The sequence below is a fragment of the Crocuta crocuta genome, unplaced genomic scaffold, assembly GCF_008692635.1.
Source record: "Crocuta crocuta isolate KB4526 unplaced genomic scaffold, BGI_CrCroc_1.0 scaffold56, whole genome shotgun sequence".
Taxonomy (NCBI): Eukaryota; Metazoa; Chordata; class Mammalia; order Carnivora; family Hyaenidae; genus Crocuta; species Crocuta crocuta.
Window position 1 is genome coordinate 4,719,833 of NW_027531334.1, and position 20,942 is coordinate 4,740,774.

General features: G+C 41.8%; 1 protein-coding gene across 1 annotated transcript; it reads left to right on the top strand.

Moving 5' to 3' along the window:
• The first annotated feature begins 19,727 nt into the window (after window positions 1-19,727).
• LOC144238116 (uncharacterized protein NECTIN3-AS1-like) lies at window positions 19,728-20,543 on the top strand. The gene is given in 3 exon segments (XM_077771867.1): window positions 19,728-19,801; window positions 19,803-19,968; window positions 20,193-20,543. Coding segments are annotated over 3 exon segments (591 nt in total).
• Window positions 20,544-20,942: the final 399 nt, after the last annotated feature.

Genomic DNA, 20,942 nt, shown 5'->3' on the forward strand with positions numbered 1-20,942 from the left:
GTTTCATAAACACAGTGCTCCCAACAATTGAGCTAAGCAGACCTACACACATAAAGGAAATATGTGAGTTTCTCCTCAATCTTCCTTTTTTGGGGAGGAAGCATGGTATTTAAAGGTCGCATTTGAAGTTCTAAAGTGTCTTAGTAGTTGTGGGGCTTGAAGCAAGTAATTTAATTCCTCTTACCCTTCTGGTCTTCACCTATAAGCTTCCGCTCTCCCTGGGGTTGTGTCGAGGATGACATGAGCTCCGGCAAACACTAGCACATATGTTGCCTTTATGGGAATTAGAAACACGTGTTCCTCTTGGGGGGACCAATTAGTAGAAAGCATCATTGGTTAAGGCTAATACTGTGTGCTGTCCTAGATTTGGCCAGGAGAGCTTGGCTGGATCTCAGCCCTGCCTTCTGCCTCTTCCTCTGGACACCCTTGTCTAGGGTGCAAGTGTATGCAGACTTCTTGGTTGAGACAATGTGTGTAAAGCAGCTGGCATGTAACAGTTGCTTTTCATATGGTATATTACATACATGACACGTATTACACATAAATAGACTTTTCTTAGATGTGTCTGTCACAGTTCATGGAGAGGAGTGTGCTTGGTCATCATTTGGGTATCAGTAAAGATGCTTAAACTGCCCCGTAGAAGTTTAAAACGCATCATGAATCATCATATTTCTCAATGCAGTGATGCATGGACCAAATTAAGAGGTTAATTGAAAGCATTTCATTTAACCCTTAGTGCAGTGTAGGTATATCTTCTCTGGATCATTGACAAATGAGATCTGGAAAGAAAACTGGTTTCATATTTGCTGCTGAGATGCCATCCATGACTTATCTACTGACTGATGAAATAATTGAAATAGGGGACTGACATTCCAAAATAATACATAGCACTTAACCATACGTGAAATATAGAGAAGATATTTCCTGACATGATACCATCCAGGTGCTGAAGACTGGTTTCAAATCCCTTTTTTAAAATATTTTTTAACGTTTATTTATCTTAGAGAGAGAGAGAAAGTGCGTGTGCTGGAGTGGGGGAGGGGCAGAGAGAATATTGTCAAAAGGTTTTTTTTAATGTTTATTCATTTTTGAGAGACAGAGACAGAGTGCAAGCAGAGGAGGGGCAGAGAGAGAGGGAGACACAGAATCTGAAGCAGGCTCCAGGCTCTGAGCTGTCAGCACAGAGCCCGACTCAGGGCTGGAACTCATGGACTGCGAGATCATGACCTGAGTCGAAGTCAGATGCTCAACAGGCTGAGCCACCCAGGTGCCCCTCAAATCCTTTTCTACGGGCAAAGGTCAAGAAGGAGGAAAGCCTGGGCTCCTGCAAAAAGAGGTTGCAGAGGGAGGTACAAGAAGGGAAGAGCGAAGTGTTCAGCTTCTTCACAAGTTCACTTAGAGTTGACCCTTCTTGGAGTTTCCTATTTAAGAACTTGAGTGCCATCATCCTGGGAAAGACCTACAATCCACTGTCATCTTTGGCTGTCTTAGATTTTGGTATTCACTTTTAGCACAGCTCGTTATTACTTATTATCAGTTCCCTGGTGTAAGAAGCGCGGGTCCTGCCTAACAGTCATCATTACATATGAAATTGGCATAGTGAAAATGATGGAACAAAGCCCTGGCTTAAAAGCAGTAAATTCTTTAAAGACTACACTAAATCCTTGTGCATCTATACAATACTAGGTTCCTGCTACTGTAATTAAATGCCGTATGAGGAAATGTAACAAGATACGTGGCCAAAGTAAAACCCTAACCTAAATAGGATCGTTAAAATGTAACCCAGGAAATAAAATTGGAAATCACTATTAGAACACTGCTCATGTTACAAGATGTCAGAATCATGCATAATGCAAGAGTGGAACTGCTTACAGAGACTTTACACAAGAGAATTTAAACTTGCTTCTGTGGACATGAGGAACTGCTCTTTGAAGCATGGGCTCTGATGAGATTCTGCCTGGCTGTAACGACATTCCAAGAGAATGTTCTGTTCCATCAAATGCATATTTATTTATAGGGTGCTGAATGAAGGAGCATTCATAGTACATGGCAGATTGCACCTCCGCCATATTTTTCATTAATCACCTTTCTTTGGCATCTTCACCATTGCTTTATTATTGATCTGTTTTTTGAACCCTCCATGTGAATAAACCTACAATCACAAAATTACCCATTGATCAATGTCAGCAAACGCATTCCTGCAAACACAACCTTTAACTCTTTTCTCTCTGAACCCTCATTCCATTTCATCTCTTGGGCAAGGGCCTGCAAAAACAGATGATCCTTGTATTATTCCCTGAAGGTCAACAAATCCAGACTTTGCAAGGTTTACAAGGCTGAACATAAAGCCCATCTCAAAGAGAATCCTTTCCCTCTGCTGCTCAGATTTTAAGGCAAAAGGCCGTTCTTGCACACTCTCACATTCCCCCTGGATCCTGTGTTGGAGACTGTCGATCACATATTAGTCTCTGTGGCCGCATACTGAGAAATCACCTTCTTTGAATACTTGTGCCAAATACAAACATATTTATCCACATACTAACCTCTCTAATTTGGACATAATTAGAGAAAGGGCTATTTAATTAGTGAAAAATCTTAAATTATAGATGGCTGATTGCTTTCGAGTATATAAAGTAATAGCAGGAAATGACTAACAAAGTGTTGCCAAGCACAGGACCTGCCAGGCCTGTTTTAATGAATAGCTAAAGATCACTGAAATTAGCACATTAATTGTATGCATGTAAATTGCTTCTGCTAAGTGTATTAAAATGTTGTTCTCTTTGTAATCATGTTGAAATTATTTATTTGGTTAGTACACCCTTTTCACAATTATTCATGAAAGACAAGAAAGCAAACTTCAACATAGTCCCCGCCTAAATTAGAACACTGCCTATTACATGCCTCCACATTTTACCGTCCATACCAACGACTCAGGACCTATTTTTTAAAAAAACTTCTTTAATGTTTTATGTTATGTTTTGAGAGACAGAGAGAGGCAGAACGCAAGCAGGGGAGGGGCAGAGAGGGAGACACAGAATCCAAAGCAGGCTCCAAGCTCTGAGCTGTCAACACAGAGCCCGACAACAGGCTCGAACTCACTAACCGTGAGATCATGACCTGAGCCAAAGTCAGATGCTCAACCGACTGAGACACCCAGGCGTCCCGTGACCTGTTTTTTAAAAACCCCAAATGCACACCTAATAAAACCTATCTTCATTTCCTTGTTTTGTACCTCTATTTCAGAATCTCGCGGAGGACAGGTAAGATATCAGGCTCCAGACTAAACTCCCTGAGTGTGAATCCCTGCTCTGCCGCTTCACAGCTGTGTGACTTTGGGTGCATTGCTCAATAACTCTGAGCGCTAGTTTCTCATCTGCTCCGAGACTGTTGTGAGAATTAAATGGATGAAATGATGTTTTGAAAAGTTTTCTCAAACTTCCACGATGACAACAATCACCCCAGGGCACTTGTAAAACCAGCAGTTCCCAGGCCCCTCCCCTGAGGTCTCTGTGGCTTCTGATTCATGGGGGGCCACCAGCCACCCTCAGAGATTCTAATCAGCTGGGAAACACAGTTGGGAAGCACCTGGTTCATAGTAGCTTCTCTTCGCTCACGCGCCGTGCACTGTGTATTTCATTACGGAGCCAAGAAAAACAAAGGAAAAGTAGACTGAAGGTACAGGAACCAAAAAAGTCATCAGAACATCCTTGACAGCTTTTTCTTCAGTGCCTCCCGGTGCAGAAGAGTTCACCCGTCTTAGAGGGAGAGCAGCTTTCTCCACAGCTGAACAGTTCCATTGGTTCAAAAGACAAATCTCTTATTGTGCAGAGATCTGTTTCTTTTGAAATTCTGTCCATTGTTCTTGTCCGATATTTGGAGCAACATGGAACAAGTCTGCTCACCTGGCCCACCAGGACAGCCTTTCTAAACATGGAAAGAGTCATCGTATCTCCTTTTGATTTTCTTTTTCCAAGCTAAATATACCAAGCTCCTTCATCCATTATTGGCTATGGAACATGGCTTCTATGGCTTTCACAATCTTGGTCACCCTCCTCTGGAGCCAACTTGAGACTGTCAGTTTTCCTCATAAAATGTATTTTCTGATAGCATTGGATAGAATGCTGTACATTTCTGAACAGGACAGAATAGATAGGTAAACCGTATTTATGTAAAAGATGCCCCAAATAGATTATCTGAAAAGAAGGGTGCACTGAGTTAAAAGAAAATTTCTTTTTTTTTCTTTTTTTCTTAATATTTTTTTTAATTTATTTCTAGGAGAGAGAGACAGCGTGAGCAGGGGAGGGTCAGAGAGAGAGGGAGACACAGACTCCGAAATAGGCTCCAGGCTCTGAGCTGGCAGTCAGCACAGAGCCCGACGCGGGGCTCGAACCCACGAACCGCGAAATCATGACCCAAGCGAAAGTCGGACGCTTAACCGACTAAGCCACCCAGGCGCCCCTAAAAGAAAATTTCTAACTCCAGTACTTTGACTTCCTGTGTGATCTTGGATGAGTCCTTTAACATTTCCAGATTCTGAGTGGCCTGATCTGTGAAATCAGCATAACAATATTCCTCTGCCCACTCGCTCACCTCATAGGGTCATTCAGAGGATAAAATACAAAAGAAAGAGGTTTGAATGATTCTGGGCTGACTTTTATGACCAAATCAACAAAGCTATGTTCAAAATAATAGTTACTTAAAAATTAGGATATATTTTAAAATTTAAAGAAAATGATTTATCACTTGCAAACTCCATATAAAATAGAATGTATTAGATTTTTAAAGTATTTTTCTCTTGCTTTTATAGGAAGTATTTCATACATTGGAGCATATCAAGTTCATGTCAATTTAATAAAAATCCTTGATTTTTTCTTTTATAGTAGCCAAGTCAGGTTATCTTGAGTTTGCAAACTGGAATTCTGACCTTTACTTTAAAAACAAAATGCCTTTCATGCTTCTGGGCTGAGGGTCAATAGACAGGAGATTGGACTCCAATGTGAAATCTTAAAAACCTATCTATTAGGTCTGAAGAGAGAATTGCACACCACCTTTACTTTTCTCAAGTTTGCTGGAATGCTCTTCAGAGAGGAAGGTGTGGTTTGCAGTGTCCTATTCCTCAATCCACTTAAGACGTTTTACTATCAGTACTTTTCTCCTCCTTTTTCTCTTTTTTCTTGCGTGTGATCTCAAGGTCACATTTAGAGTCAATGAGAAGTAGGTCTCTTTCTCACAGATTGAGGCTTAGATCAATGGGAGAAATAAACTCATTATAAGGATGAAGACTTAGCCTTGCTGATGTTTTCAAATAATAATTACACAAGGATTTTATTTTTTTTTGGTCTAATGGTGAGAATAAAAAGTAGGATACAAAATTACATACATATGGCATGACCAGAGGTATGCAAAATGTGCGTGTACACTTCCGTGCGTAGAAAAATAAAGAAAACCGGGAGGAAATAATCATATCACAAAAGATCATTGCTAGTCAGTGAGGTTGCAGGTGTTGTCTTCTCTCTATATTTGTTATATTTTCCCAATTTCCTGTAATAAGCATGTATTGCTTTTATAATCAGAAACAAGTTAGCAAGAAAGTGCAGGAAAGAATTTTGCTGCTAGGTGAAATGTTGATGTTTGTATTAGAAACAAAATTTCATGAATATATTTTTTTTTACTGACGCCAACTCCGGAAGGTGGGAAAAGGACCTTCTTTTATTTTTCTCCCCACTTAATCTGACATGTAGGATCCTCTTTTAATGATAGATTTCAATGAAGGAAAGGCACCTGGGGCAACAACCAAGGGAGATCGCATTACACTGTGACAAAATCTTTAGAAACGCTTTTCTGTCTGGGCCAGCAAACAGACTGCAATAGGTGTAAGTCCTTGTCCTTTTTGAAAGTGATTTTCAAGCAGACATCTTACACACTTAGATGCACATTGATTATATATTTAAAAAAAAAAAACTCTGGCCTATTTCCAAATAGTATTAGGATTCTCACTTCACATTAATTTTCTAGTCTTCTATCTAAATTTAGAAAGGCAGGTCAGTGGCACCTGACCATTAGAATGAAAGCTTCATAAAAATAGGAATGATGCTTATTTGTTTATTTTTTAAAGTTTATTTATTTTCAGAGAGAGAGAGAGAGAGAATAAGTGGGGGAGAGGCCAAAGAGGAAGAGAGAATCCCAAGAAGACTTTGTGCTGCCAGCACAGAGCCTGACTCAGGGCTCAATCTCACTAACTGTGAGATTGTGACCTGAGCTGAGATCGAAAGTCAGCTGCTTAAGCGACTGAGCCACCCAGGGGCCCATGTGTGTTTGTTTTTAATTCATCTCCATGTCCTCAGCATCTGGCCCATGGCTTGACACTACGTAAGTGCCAGCCGAACAAAGTAGAAGCAAGCCCTTAAACCAGCTGACCAGGATACAGAACAGAACTCGCTTCCTTTCTCCCTGGGGCATCAGTTCTTGGGTAAAGGTCAGAGAAACCCTAACCTGGGTAGAGGGGACTGAGTAGACTCTGCTGTTACATGAGTAAATTGGGGAGGAGCAGGTCAAAGAGGGCTAGGGAATCCACCTGGAAACACTTTCATATATAACCATGGAGCTCCGGGATTGTGGACACTCTGGACTTTGGACAATGAAGAGCAAAGACCATTGTTTGAGAGGTTTTAGCTTGTTGCTGGTTTTTGGAAAGAGGTGGGGTGAATTATGGATAGTTGTAAATTCACTCAGGAATGTTTGAGAAAGGGGGCACCTGGGTGGCTCAGCCGGTTAAGCGTCTGACTTCGGCTCAGGTCATGATCTCATTGTTCATGGGTTCGAGCCCCGCGTCAGGCTCTTGTGCTGACAGCCAGCTCAGAGCCTGGGGCCTGTCTTCAGATTCTGNTTTGAGAAAGGGTTGGGATAGGGCCTGGACTGAGAAAGCAATAAGGACAAGTCAGTGGGCCCCACATCCACAAGAAATAGAGATAGAGACCTTGGCCCAAGTTGTGATTTCCCAGGCCAGTTGAGCAGAGCAAAGAGGGCCAGGTCTTGGGGAAAAGCAGCTCAGTGTGACTTCACTTGGACTCCCCTATTATTGAGCTTAAACTCTGTAACCATCTGACAGAGGTTAGGAATGGCCTGTGAGTTTGTGGTGTGGGGAGGAGCAGATGGGAGTCAAGTCTCTAGTGCTGTTGGGCCCTTTGGCCTGCGGAGGCTGAGAAAAGAGGTGGATGTGTGGGGTGGGTGCTAAGCGGCCTTGGCTGGCTAACCCGAAACCGTAAAGCAAACCTCCTTTGAAGGGAAGCGAGAAAGGCAGCTTGGTAACCACCATGTACCTGTAATTTGCTGACAGGCATATGACTCCTGTTCCAAAATTCCTCTTCGTGTAGCTTCTTATGTCTTAAATTACTGGCTGGAATGTGTGAGGATCCACATGACTCACTATGGAAGACAGCTGAGTTCCCAAAGTTGGAGTTTCAAGAGAAAACCCACTTTGGTCCCCTGGGAGTGACAGAGAAGCAAGAGTCCCTAATTTTTTTTAAAATTTTTTTTTAAGGTTTTTATTTATTTCTAGGACAGAGAGAGAGAGAGACAGCACGAGCAGGGGAGGGTCAGAGAGAGAGGGAGTCACAGACTGAAACAGGCTCCAGGCTCTGAGCTGGCAGTCAGCGCAGAGCCCGACGCGGGGCCCGAACCCACGAACCGCGAGATCATGACCTAAGTGAAAGTCGGACGCTCAACCGACTAAGCCACCCAGGCGCCCCGCAAGAGTCCCTAATTGAGGTGTGGGATGATACACACTACTTTCAAGAGGCTTTAGGGTGTCAGCACCTCGTCTAAAGTAGTGACTCGAGTGGTGGGATTTCAAGTACTGTGAGAAACTTGAGAGAAAAAGGAGCAGAAGCTTCTTGAAATTCTCATGCCTGGGCAATCTGGACAGCTCCAAATTAAGGCTAGATGTGGTTTCCAAGGGATTCTCGACCACGCCTGCAGCCATTGGGACACAGCATTGCTAAATTATCCCCATTCAACGTTCCATTCTGTGCATCAGGAATCCTTTTGAGCTAAAGTCGCCAAATAGCCAATAGGCCAGTCAAGTCAATTTTGTGCCAGTCAAGCCGATTCTGCTTTGAAATCCAAGTCCTCAGGCCTTGGACTTGACTGTTGCCCTCCCTGGGGCCTGTTGTAAATCTGTTGACCTCCGTTTAGTGGTCCTACCTGTTACCTAGATTAACTGTCCCCAAACACGGCTTCCATTCTAGTTTTCTCCTGTGCAGTAAACTTTGATGGCTTCCCAGAGAGCACTGGGTCTCGAGATGCGGTTCTTGTACCAGCGACATTAGTGTTACTTGAAAAGTTGTGAGGAGTGAAAATTTGGGCCCTACTCCAGACTACTGACTTAGAAACTCTGCTAGTAGGGCCCACTGATTGTCTTAACCACCCCTGACGCATGGTGAGTTTGAGAACCACTGCCACAGAGCTCCTCAACCTGGCATTCAAAGCACTGTTTCCTCTATGGACTTTTAACACCTGCCTCTTATATTTGGCACTTGTTGATCCTGCCTTGTATTAGGGTTTTTTTTTTCTTTGTGTGATCTGATCTCACCTTCAGAAATGTAAACTCCTTGAAGTCCTGGTCTGTGTTTTCTAGATTTACTAGCTCGTAAAATTCGGAAGCTAGAAGAATCTGGAAAAATACCATCTAATCTCTTCATTTTGCAAACCTTTGAATAGTACCAATAGTACCATGTGCATGGTGGACATTCAATTAACAATTGCTGAATGAAATAACATGCCCGCTGGGAACATGGAGTTCGTGAATTAAGACTGCTGAGACTTCAGTGTCATTGCCTTAATTTAGATTGTCCCTTCTGTTACTCTCTAAGGGTTTGTGGACGCCTGGGGAAAGCCTTGGATGCCTTTGCCAGTTTTTCCCCTGTGAGCCCCTGTATGGGCTGTGGAATGTGCTCACTGAACACAAGGCAACGGTGTTTTGCAAATGGCAGCACAGTTGAATTAAGAAAATAAAAACAAAAACAAAATTGATGTTGTTTTTCTTATTGCTGCTTTGAGACTCAGCATGAAGTATGAATCTGCCATCCACAAGAAATAATATCTTGCCTGCATATCTAAGGCATAAATAAAAATTAATTGCAGCACACAGCTGTTAATTATCAGGCTTTGGAGCATTCCAGGAGCAGTTGCTCATGAATACCTCTTCAGCTAAAGATCCCTCACTTATTAGGGCATGCTGACATTGACCGTGAAGTTTTCGATTGGTTGCATCGGCATAGTCTAGAGGTCCAGGCTGCCAGTGGTCACTGCGCTTGTAAGGGATAGGCTGTCACAGCAGAAATGGGACATGTTTGGCTCAGGAAATTACTCTTTCTCCATCTCATGAATGTTCACACCCCAAAGAGGAGATCCTTGACTTTCAAAAATGGCTCTGTGGTGATCCTTCTAAATGAACTGGGCTATGGATATGGTAGATATCTCTGTGTGTGTCACCACACCAAATTAATATGACTGACTACATTCTCCACTCTGTCCATTGCATCCCCATGGCTTCCTGATTTTATGAAGTTTGTACTTCTTGAACCTCCTCACCTATTTTGCCCCACCACCCTAACCCCATCCTTCTAGCAACATCTGTTCTCACTAAGTCTGGGTTTTGCTTTTTGTTTGTTTGATTTGCTTTTTAGATTCCACAGCAAGTGAAGTCATGCTCTATTTGTCTTTTTCTGACTTATTTTACTTAGCCTCATACTGTTAAGGTCCTTCCGTGTTGTCACAAGTGGTGAAATTTCATTCTTTTTTATGGCTGAGTAATATTCCACATACCATATATCATGTATACTGCATCTTCTTCATCTGTTCTTCCATTGATGGGTACTTAGGTTGTTTCCATATCTTGGCTATCATAAATAATGCTGAGTAGATGCAGGAGTGCATGTATCTTTTTAAATTCATAATTTTCTTTTTCTCTGGATACATTTCTGGTGGTAAAATTGCCGGGTCATATGGCGTTTCTATTTTTAAGGTTTTGAGGAAAGCTTCATACAGATTTCCAAAGTGGCTGCACTAATTTACATTCCCACCAGCAGTACGTGAGGGTTCCCTTTTCTCCACATGCCAACACTTGTTATTCCTTGTTGTTTTGAGACTAGCCATTCTGACAGGTGTGTGGACATAGCGCATTGTGGTTCTGATTTGCATTTCCCTGATAATTAGTGGCCTATCTTTTTACTATAGGTCAAGTTCATTAAAACAAACTCACATGGACTTTCCTAATTATTTTTGTGGTGGTTGTGCCGGGATTTGGTTTAAATAAAGAGTGCTGCTACTTGTTTGTGAAGTTTCAGGGTAATTATAGTGATTGTAATTTTGGGACGGCTGGCCGGGTTTTCCCGATCTTGTTATTGTCAGATACTTCCTGTTCTCCGGTTTCTGCTGCACCCCCGTCCCCTCCCCCCATCATAACCACAGCTCGTTTCCCCGAGACTTCTAGGCTCTTTGTGGCCAGATTTGAGACCCTGGATAGGTGACATTTAAGGAAGTCTAACCCAACGCTCTTGTTCCTCAGCATCAAGTTAGTGAGGCGTCTAGTCTGCCTTTGCCTTCTGCCATATGAAATATGGCAGCATCATATATGTCTCTTTTCTTTGGGTTCAGTGTCTACCTTGCACTGCACTTCTCCTACTGGTTGCTGTCTCGGGAATTCGCCGCGTTTTCCCAGGTCCTCTAAGAACCTCACACTTGCCATTCCTCCCCTCTCGCTGCCACCATGGGCGGGCTGCAGCGCTGCTGTCGCGGATTAGGCTATCTGATGCTGCCTGCCTGCATCTTGGGACACGTTTGGCTTCTGAATTCCTTGGCACCACGCTGTGCTTTCATATTGAGCGAACTTCCGCTATTCCATGTTTGCCCCTGATGCCAATTTCCTAGCTGCATTATCAGCTCTTAAGTGCTGCTATATTTTTTAGCTACTTTGTTCTGCCTGCCAGACTGGACATTCTCCCCGCGCCCGCATCTGGGCCTTCCTCCCTGGCGGCTGGTCTAGTGTCAGGTCCCAGCGTCTTCCATCATGATCTGCCCAGACCCAGTTTAACAAGTTCAGCAAATAGGCAGTGTGTCCTTCACAATGTTTATGTTTCAAGTACTGTAGTTTGATCACTTTTACTCCAGTTAGGTTGTGTTACATTTAAAGAATTAGTCCCACCTTTCTTTAGTACTCTATGTGGATTGTGAAAATGGTTGTCTTTCCCACTTTGCAGGTCTTTTAAAGAAAAAGCAAGTGAATTTTGTTTTTAATGGAGATTCTGAGCAAACATTCTTTTGCAAAGAATTTCATGTTTAAGGGAGCTATACTCTGATAAAATTGTTCCCATTTCTGTCCTGATGTCCAAGACAGGAACTCTGGGCCTAATTATTGTGTTTATTATCCTCAGTGTTAAGCTATATATGAGGAGCTGAAGAATGGGCAGAGGCAAAGAAAATATACGTGTGTGTGAGTGTGCATGTGTGTGCATGTGTTGTATTGGAAGAGTGAATGGTGAGTAAGGTAAGTAAGGACGGGGGAAAGCAGCTATGTCCGTTTGACAAATGTAAAGGGATTCCTGTTAATGTAATAGTCACACCATGTAATGGTGTGCTAATGTGTTCTAGTGTGCTAGTAAGTACTTGGATTACCTCACTGAAGCCCTCTTGAGTAGGTACTAATTTTGCTTCTACTTAACATGAGAGGAAACTGAGGTTTAGAGAGGTAAATTAACTTACTTGAGCCCACACAGAAAATAATTGCTAGATTAGAGCAATTTACCCTAAATTTGTATCATCCTGTTTCCATTGGTCTCCTGTTCTTCACCATGGTGCTTCCAGATTATTCTAATAGGACCAGAGAATAGAGAATATCGGAGGAAAATAATTAACATTTATTGGTGATAATTTTCAAATGATTTTTACATCAATCCTCACAAAAAGATGGTTCTTCTCTCCATTTAAGAGGGCACTCAGAAACAATGACTCTATATTATCACAAGCAGCTGTAGTTTTTTTTATTTGACTGTTTACTATTTCATTGTGGGAGTCTACCACAGTATCCTGACCGTGGACTTTTGGATTTTTTTTCCAGGCTTTTTGTATTGTATGTAGTGTCTCTGTAAACATACACATATTTCTCATGCACATTTTGCATGACCTTGTCTCAGGTATATACCTAAGAGTGTATATGTTAAAAATGAATTTTGAAGACAATGAATAACAAAGAAGGTCATGAATGGAGCAATGATGAGAGTTATGGACAATGATGAGTGTCACGAGCCAGTAATTTTTATTAAACTAATTCCGTGAACCTGGGCTAAAAAATTTTTTGGTAAATTTGAGGCCTCGCCTTTCCCCCAAAAAACAATCACCTGATTTGGTGACTTGTCTAGGATGATGGAGCGGTGGAACTGGGACTAAATCCAAGTTCTGTCGTTGCAGACAGTTCTTAGTCCTGTCCCATTTCTAACCATGAACATGATCCTCCTTATTGCACTTGGGGGGGCTGACAGCTACAGACTTCACAGGTTCAGAGGGGAGATGATACATCACTGATTTGCAACCCTGTTTTTGCAGAAGAGATTTGGTCTTGAGAAATTATTCAAGAGTGTTGATATTGCTTCACCCATGGGCCTGTGTGCTGTTAAGCTTGAAATGAAAAGAAAAGCTTCGTGGTTTAGTTTTATGAGGGAACCACAGCCATAGAGTTATGATCCAGTGCATATAACATTGAAGGATAACAATTTAAACTCCAATAACTCTTGCCATTTATCTCCACCAGAAGATCTCAAAGAGTTTTATGAGAAATTATAGACTAAGAATTTGGAAGAGTTATGTGCAATTTATGGTTAAAAAAGGAAGTGCTAAAGTTTTCTGGAATGTTCCAAGGTTGTCATTAGAGAAGGCATGAAGAGAGCCCAGGACCATTGACTCTTTGGCTAGGAACCCTGGCAGGAATAGATGTGACCAAATGAATCACTGATTCCGAATGGTTCCAGCTGCTTTGAGTGGCAATATTCCTTTTCCAGGGGCCTTGCTGATTAAAGAAGGACCTAGAGGGGGCCAGCATGAATTAATTCCCCAGAAACTTTAATAAACAGTGATATCGAGACAGTCATATTAATTCAGCTTTTGTAATGTACTCTCTGATTAGTGTTTCTCCCACTTTAATTGGAATTTTAAGCACCATAATGATGTGAGCCAGCTGAAGTTTTTAAACAGTACAGATATAAATTATATAATATAAATGAATTATATAAAATATATAAAAATATAAATTATATTTAGGAGAAACTCTACTTGAACTACTTAGGTTAATAAATAAAGACACCAAATTAATCTAGGCTATTTTAAGACCAAGCATGTAATATTATAAAACTTTGGTGATCTGTATGCTTTCTGTTGGCTGGCCATAGGATTTCTAATTGAATTACTACAGAAAATTCAGCACAAAATAGTATCAGATTTAACCACCCACTGAGTGTGTTGTTATTGTTATATTAGGTTAAATCAAAGGTTGCCACAGCTCTTTTCTGCACTGACACTCAGCCCAGAGAGGTAAATTCTTAAAATGAGATGATGAAATTTTAGAAAAGAGCAAGAACTTAATATGGGGATGATCTTCACATATTATCTTTAGAAAAATGAAACTACTTCATGGCTACTTTATATATACATTCCTAGCTTTTTAATAGTTAGTGTCTATGATGTTCATGTTCTGAAGCCTGAGGCTGACATCATAGACACAGAGGTGCCCTTGGAGAAGACACCCATTGACAAGCCCAGTGTCAACAGTATCCACATTGCAAGCATACTGCTTTCTGGCCATATCATCCCCAAAGCTCGAAATGCGGGTGGGATGGCAGCATGGCTGGAGGAATCAATTCAGCAGATAATCATTTCAGAGCTCGTACATCTTTATCAGGTTGTATGTGGTTAGGAACATGCCTCCCCAACTCTTTAATCTGTTCCAAGTCTGTGTGTCTCATCTTTCAATGATTCTCAAAGTGCAATTCTCCAAACCAGCAGCGCTGCCCAAGACCTTGTTAGAAATGTATATACCAAGATGGGATACACACACACACACACACACACACACACACACACCATGGAATAGTACTTGGCGATGAAAAAGAATGAAATCTTGGCATTTGCAACAACGTGGATGGAACTAGAATGTATTATCCTAAGCAAAATAAGTTAGTCAGAGAAAGACAAATACCATATGATTTCACTCCTATGTGGAATTTAAGAAACAAAACAGATGAACATAGAGGAAAGGAAGGAAAAAATATTATGAAAACAGAAAGGAAGGCAAATCATAAGAGACTCTTAAATATAAAGAACAAACTGAGAGTTGCTAGAGGGGAGGTGGGCGGGGGGATGGGCTAAATGGGTGATGGACATTAAGGAAGACACTTGTTGGGATGAGCACTGGGTATTATATGTAAGTGATAAATCACTGGGTAATTCTTCTGAAACCAATACTACACTACACTGTCTGTTAACTAACTTGAATTTAAATTAAGAAAAGAAAAAAAAAGAAATGTATACTCTAATGTGATCATCCAGAAATACTGAAGCAAAAACATCAGCGGTGGACCCAGCAATCTGTTTTAAAGGCCCATCATGCTTCATGTAATTCTCATGTCTGCTAATGCGAGAAAACACCTGATTTAAATTCTGTTGATCGGGGTATTTTTTTGTTTGTTTTTGATTTTTTTTAAATCAAAGAGCAGGTTTCCTACTATCAGATTCATAGTAGGCTCTCAATAAATGTTACCGTGAAAATGAAAACACACTTAAATGGTCATGCAACATTCTGCAATGTTTACCATCATATTTTCATCTCTTTGTTATTGTATAGTCAGGAATGATCACTTGCTCCTACAGATTATTCATTTTCTTTCCCTTTGAGACTAACTCTTCAGCTTTTCATTTAATATGAAAGGTCATCTTCAAAGAAAATTGTTGTCTGAGGCTTCCGTTGTCTAATTCTCTAGGGAGTCACTGAGAAGCCAAGTTAGTTTGTGCCAATCATTTCTTTCCCATTTTTAAAGAAGGCCAGTCAGTTTACTGTCAATGGTGATTAGTGAGATTCTTCTCCAGCCTCCTCTGCAGAACCAGCCCGAAGTTCAGTGGCCAAGAGTGTGTTGTTTTAGGACTTCTAAGTTGGTTTCAAGTCTGCTTAGGCAGCAAATTCATCGAAGGGCTTTAATACTCTCAACTTTGCTTCAAGTACTATGTGAAAATGGGGGAAAAATCAATCACAAAGAAAGCTGAAGTGCAACAGGTTTATGGAGACAGAGGGACTCAGAGTGAAACATGTGAATTCACTTGTATTATATACCCAATAATTTCTGATGTGGGAAATCTAGGAGATCATGGGCCTCAGATGCAGTGATATCAATGTGGTATAAATCTCTTACCTCTTGTCAGGTCATTGACTTTTGTGGGTTGAACAACATCCCTGCTTGTGAGCACATCTAGCCCTGGGGGCAGGTTCCCCAGGTAGGGACACTTAAAGAAAGAGTCAAGGCCTGGAGTTGGGTGTATGTCCTATGGGAATGAGAATGCTGATTGTGGGTAAAAACTTATGATGCAGGCATCACTTAGAGTTTGGGGAGGCTCCTCATGGAGCGGGGGTTGGTGGGGGAAGTAGGGATGGGTGAGGAGTGAAGAAAGTATACCAGCAAGACAGAGAAGTGTGGTGTAGGCTGGAGGAAAGTGTTCTTGCAGGGAGCCAGGGATCTGAGTAGGACCTCCTTTGCTAGCTTTCCTTCTAATTCTCATGGTGATGTGGGTGGGAGAATGCTTCTAGAATTGTGCTGGGTGGTGCTAACCATTGCCTGAGCAGCTCTTTCTTTCCTGAGTGAAACCTGCTACTTCTGTCTCAGACTTTGAATTGGTAACTGGATTTATTCGCTCTGAGCCCTGGCCGTAGCTTCTTAATTTTGTCTCCCAAACTCCAGTGTGCTTTTCATTCAGAGACAGGGGTGGGGTGAATTGGCATCTAGAACCCCTGCTCTGGGAAGCAGACCAAACAACTGCATTCTGAAGTCCACAAACTCTGACTACCTTCCAGGCCCCAGGCACCACAGAGACACTAGGAATCACGTGAGAAACAAGAATTTCTGTGTTCAGGGAGCACCAAGTCCAGTGAAGGACACAGATATCTAAACAGCTTACAGTTTGATGGGGTAATTTTTGTAGGTATAGAATTGTTACTTAAATTGAATTAATTTTCTTTTCCTTCTGCTTGAGGAAGTCAGCTAAGTCTGGAGGTAATACTTATAGCTAGGCCAGGTAGTGAAGAAGGGAAGGGGCATTGTAGGCAAAATGAAGAGTGTTTGAGAAAGTCTGATGCCTTCAAGAAATGGCAAGTGGTCTGTGAGTGGTAGACGTGAAGTGGGACAGAGGAAATGGAGCCAGATCACCAAGGACCAGCATCTTGCTGGGGGACTAGGGAGCGCAGCTTTAAGTAGGAGCATGACAGGTTAGGTTTGTTTTAGAAAGATCATTTTAGCCCCTTCGTGGAGGATGGGTTAGAGGGAGTAGAGCCTTGTCAAAATACGATAGAGGCATGATGAAGACCTGACCCATGACCATTGCAAAGGTGTTGAAGAAGCCAGGTTGACCTTTAGAAGCTTGAGTTTGTGCAGCTGACTTCTCTTTTACAGTCCTAGCCCCACTTCTTCAGGCGTCGGGTGGGGTGGCATCTAGGGCCACTGCTTCTGTAGATGCTGCCTGCATGGTTGCTTCTTTTCTTTTTTTTTAATGTTGTATTTATTTCTAGGAGAGAGAGAGAGAGAGACAGCGTGAGCAGGGGAGGGTCAGAGAGAGAGGGAGTCACAGACTCTGAAACAGGCTCCAAGCTCTGAGCTGGCAGTCAGCACAGAGCCCGATGCGGGGCTCGAACCCACGAACCGCGAGATCATGACCCAAGCGAAAGTCGGATGCTTAACCGACTAAGCCACCCAGGCGCCCCTGCATGGTTGTTTCTGACAGAGGGTGCGGATTAAACCTGAGCCTGAGTTCTCTTGTTTATTACCAGCAGCTTTCTTCTCTCAAAGATTTTACCAAGCTCCCCTAACAGTATGGAACTAAAGCTTATTACAAAAAAATTCCATGCTAATGTATTAGTAAATAAATTCTGCACTTGGATACCATTTTTTTGGGACAAGCAATATGATTTTGTACTTTGACATTTAATTTAAGTGGCTTACATCAAATGCCTTAATTCATTCATGAAACTTTTATTGACATTTACTATGTGAAGGCACTATTAGTTTAACTGAGGGGTGACTTAAACAAGTATTAGACTTCTTCTTGCTGAACGTGCCAATGCTGGTTTATTTTTACAAACCAAGGCACCTTCTAATAGCATTTAGTTTTTTCATTCATTTATTTACTCAACCATCTATTAATCTGTCAGTCAACAAATATTTGTTAATCATCTACTTTGTGGAGGCAAAGTAATGGCGTGAGGAACACATTAGGGATGGAAGTAAAAATAGAACAGATAGTTCTGGATGGACCTCACAGTTCTCAGAAATCCCAGAATATGAAATAACCTCAAGGCTTTGGTTACTTAATCTTTAATACTAGGGTCACTTTCATTATTAAAGTGCATCTTGGATCAGGAAGTGAGGGTTTAGCTTCTTAGATAACGTATCCTATCTCTGTCCCCGTGTTCCTCTGGTAATTACTTGAAACTTTTAGTCACTGGACTGTGCACTGCAGAACTGTATTCACGAGGCCACAATAAGTTCAAGAAATGAATAATGAAAGTATTTTCCATTACCTATCTATAGGATTTTCTCCTCAGTAAAAAAGGGACCAAATTGTATGCTTTCCTAGGCAGGTGGGATAGAAAATATTCAGTCTGCTCCATCCCATTCCCAGTTGATGGGTCTGCTTGAAATTAGCCAGTTTCAGAGTTCAGCTCCCAGTTCTTTGTGTAAATGACTAAGGGTCATCAGAAACCATCTTAGAAGTACAACATACCCAGACATATTTTGATCTCTTCCTCCTTTAAAGCCCTTCTTTTCATTGAAAAAGCTGTTTCTCATTCTAGAGTTTTCTACTCCTCCATGGAAAGAGCATTTGCTAGGAATTAAGTGACTTGATTTCTAACCCTAGCTATGCCGCTGACTAGTTATATGACTTTAGCTGGGGGTTGGCATACTATATATAGCCTGCTGCTAAATCTGACCTACCACCTCTTTTTGTAAATAAAGTTTTATTGGAGCACAGCCATGTTTATTTGTTCGTGTATTCCTTTGAGCTACAATGCAGAGATGAATATTCACGACAGGACTGTAAGGCCACAGAGCTTAAAATGTGTACAGTGTGGCCCTTTATAGAAAAAATCTGTCACCCTCAGCTTTAGGCAGGTCATTATTTTACTTGAACCTTAGCTTCCCCATCTGTAAGTTTGGGGAATTGGATTAGGTTGTCCCCAAGGCCTATGTCCTTTTTAGCATTCTGTTGCTCTATCATTCTTCCTACAGAGCAGCATCGTATCAATCTTTATATGCTGGGATATAAACCTATTCACATTTATTTCACTTATTCAATTTTTGAAGCCCTAATACTGGCAAGCCATTGTAGAAAACTAACAAGTCTAAGAGTCTCTGCCCTTGAGAAGCTTATGATCTGGTTAGAAGATATAGTTATTACAAGGTTTAGAAGTTACATTATGATAGAAGGTAGTAAAGGGTAACATGCCAAAATGAGTGATGATGATTAAATGAGCTCAAAGGAGAGAGATGATTATGGGGTGAGATGATTAGGGAAAACCTATAGGGGAAAGTGGGATGTTTTGAAGAATAGTTATCTCCATGGTCCCATAAATATTGGATCAATTGTCCTTCCAAAGTAGTAGTTTTCAGATTTTAGAGTGCAGATTTCAGAGTGTAGGTTACTGGGGAAAATGCAAATTCCTGCAATGGAGCATTAGAGGTTCTGATGGTAGGTCTGGGATACATCCCAGAAATCTGCTTTTTCAAAGAGCACCCCTGGTGATTCTGATATACATGGAGAATTTTCTTACTTTTAAAAATACTGCTTTGGAAATTTGGTTAAGTTGCTAAATACTGTTTCTGTAGAGGAATTCATGCTAGATTTGGCAGAGTCTTATTAAACCATAGAGTTTGTGTGACTAGGAGGGGCTCCGCTGTCCATGGAGCAATTACTTCAATGGTTTTCTCTCTCCTTTTAGGAAATCTGTGATCTCCCAGGCCAGGAAGAACAAACTGAGGACTATCTTTGAAAGCCATTGAATTCCTTAGATAAATCTAGAGGGGAAGTCTGAGGTCAATATAGCTGTTGTGTCTGTGATAGTTGAAGATTCATTATTGGAAAGGGTCAGGGTACTAACTACTTCCTTTTGCATGTGACTCTTGGTCCTTTTGTTGTGAGCTTTTTGTTCCTGCAAAGCTGGCTGGGGTCAATGTAGTGAGACAAAAAAACAAAACAACAACAACAACAACAAAACCCTCAAGGAAAGAGGTTGGGAATCTCCAATCTCCATCCCAGAACATGTCACTGATGACTTGAACATATCACCAGATACTCAAGATACAAAGGATAGCTTCCACCTTTGGGAGAATGGCCCTCTGAAGAGAACTTTGGAATCATCATCAGAGCCATTGGAAGGAACATCTGAGAGTCATGTGGGTGAAATTTTACAAGATCCTGTCATGCCTCCAGTCCAGATGAGAAAGATAGATCCACTTCCAAAAAAGCATAGACGTCTTAGGAAGGCTATAAGGACAGAGAATAAGGAAGGGCAAGAGGAAGGAGAAAGTGGAGACCTTTAACCGCCGCCCCCCCATCCTTCCAACATCTTTTGTGCCACCACAAAGTGAAGAAGATAAAGTGGTAGACACAAAGCTGGCTGTATTCAGTGCTCAGGAAGATGATCGTGACCTTCCTAGTGAGGTAGGGATGAGGCATGGGGTGGTGAAGTCTGGGCGTGGTGCATTTTCCTAGGAAAAATAATGACAGCCCTTTACCTGGAGTGGGAGTAGGTGGGGAATGAGGAGCTAGGGGAGCAATCTGGGATCCCTGGGCCCAGATGAAGCATGAAAGAACTGGCTCAGAGGGTGATGCCCTTTCTGCATATGTGTGTTGGCGCTGAGGGCTTTAACTTCTCCTACTTGCAGGACAGGTTACTGAGTCAGCAGGATGAGGGTGCCTGTGCGATGCATCAGGAGCGTCAGATCGAGCCCTGTGAGCTCTCAGTGTTCCAGGAGCCGGGGCTGTCTTCTCCTGTAGTAACATCCTTGGCATCACCACCACTCTGCTTTGGTCTCTTCCTAAGCTGTGTCTGTCAGAACTTCTCGAGGTCTAGAAAGTGGAAGGCCCCCAGAAGAGAGGACATGGAACAGGCTGAGGCAAGAGGTGATGCTAAGGCTCTAAGACCTGCCCTGCTGAGGGGTCTGGGCAGAAACAGGGTGCAGCCTCATGAAAGCCTGAAGCACGTTGATGCCAAGATGGCTTCTCCCTGTGTTTAGTTTTGTAATTTTCCCCATGTTGTTGTTCCTGTTGGTTGATTCTTGTGTATCAAAGATAAACTTTTTGGCTCTGCTTTTTTGCTGAGATCCTTAAGCCTGAGGAAGTGGTAAAAGAAAAGTAACTTTGAAGCTTTTTAACACTTTATCCAGTGGTGGCATTGTTTCCTACTTCCTCCCATTAGGCTGAAGTGGGATTCGCTCTGGAGCAGTGGTTCCCAAAATTCATGTAGATGTCACTCATGTTTTTAGTTAGCTTAGTTCTCACTACCTTCTCTGAGGATGGAGGTCATACCATCTCGTCATTTTGATTAATGTTTCTGGAAATCAGCCACTAAGTGGAGACTTCCCTTGTCCAGCCCCTCTCATTGTCTTTAACCTTTGGCTAGAGATTCATTTTGC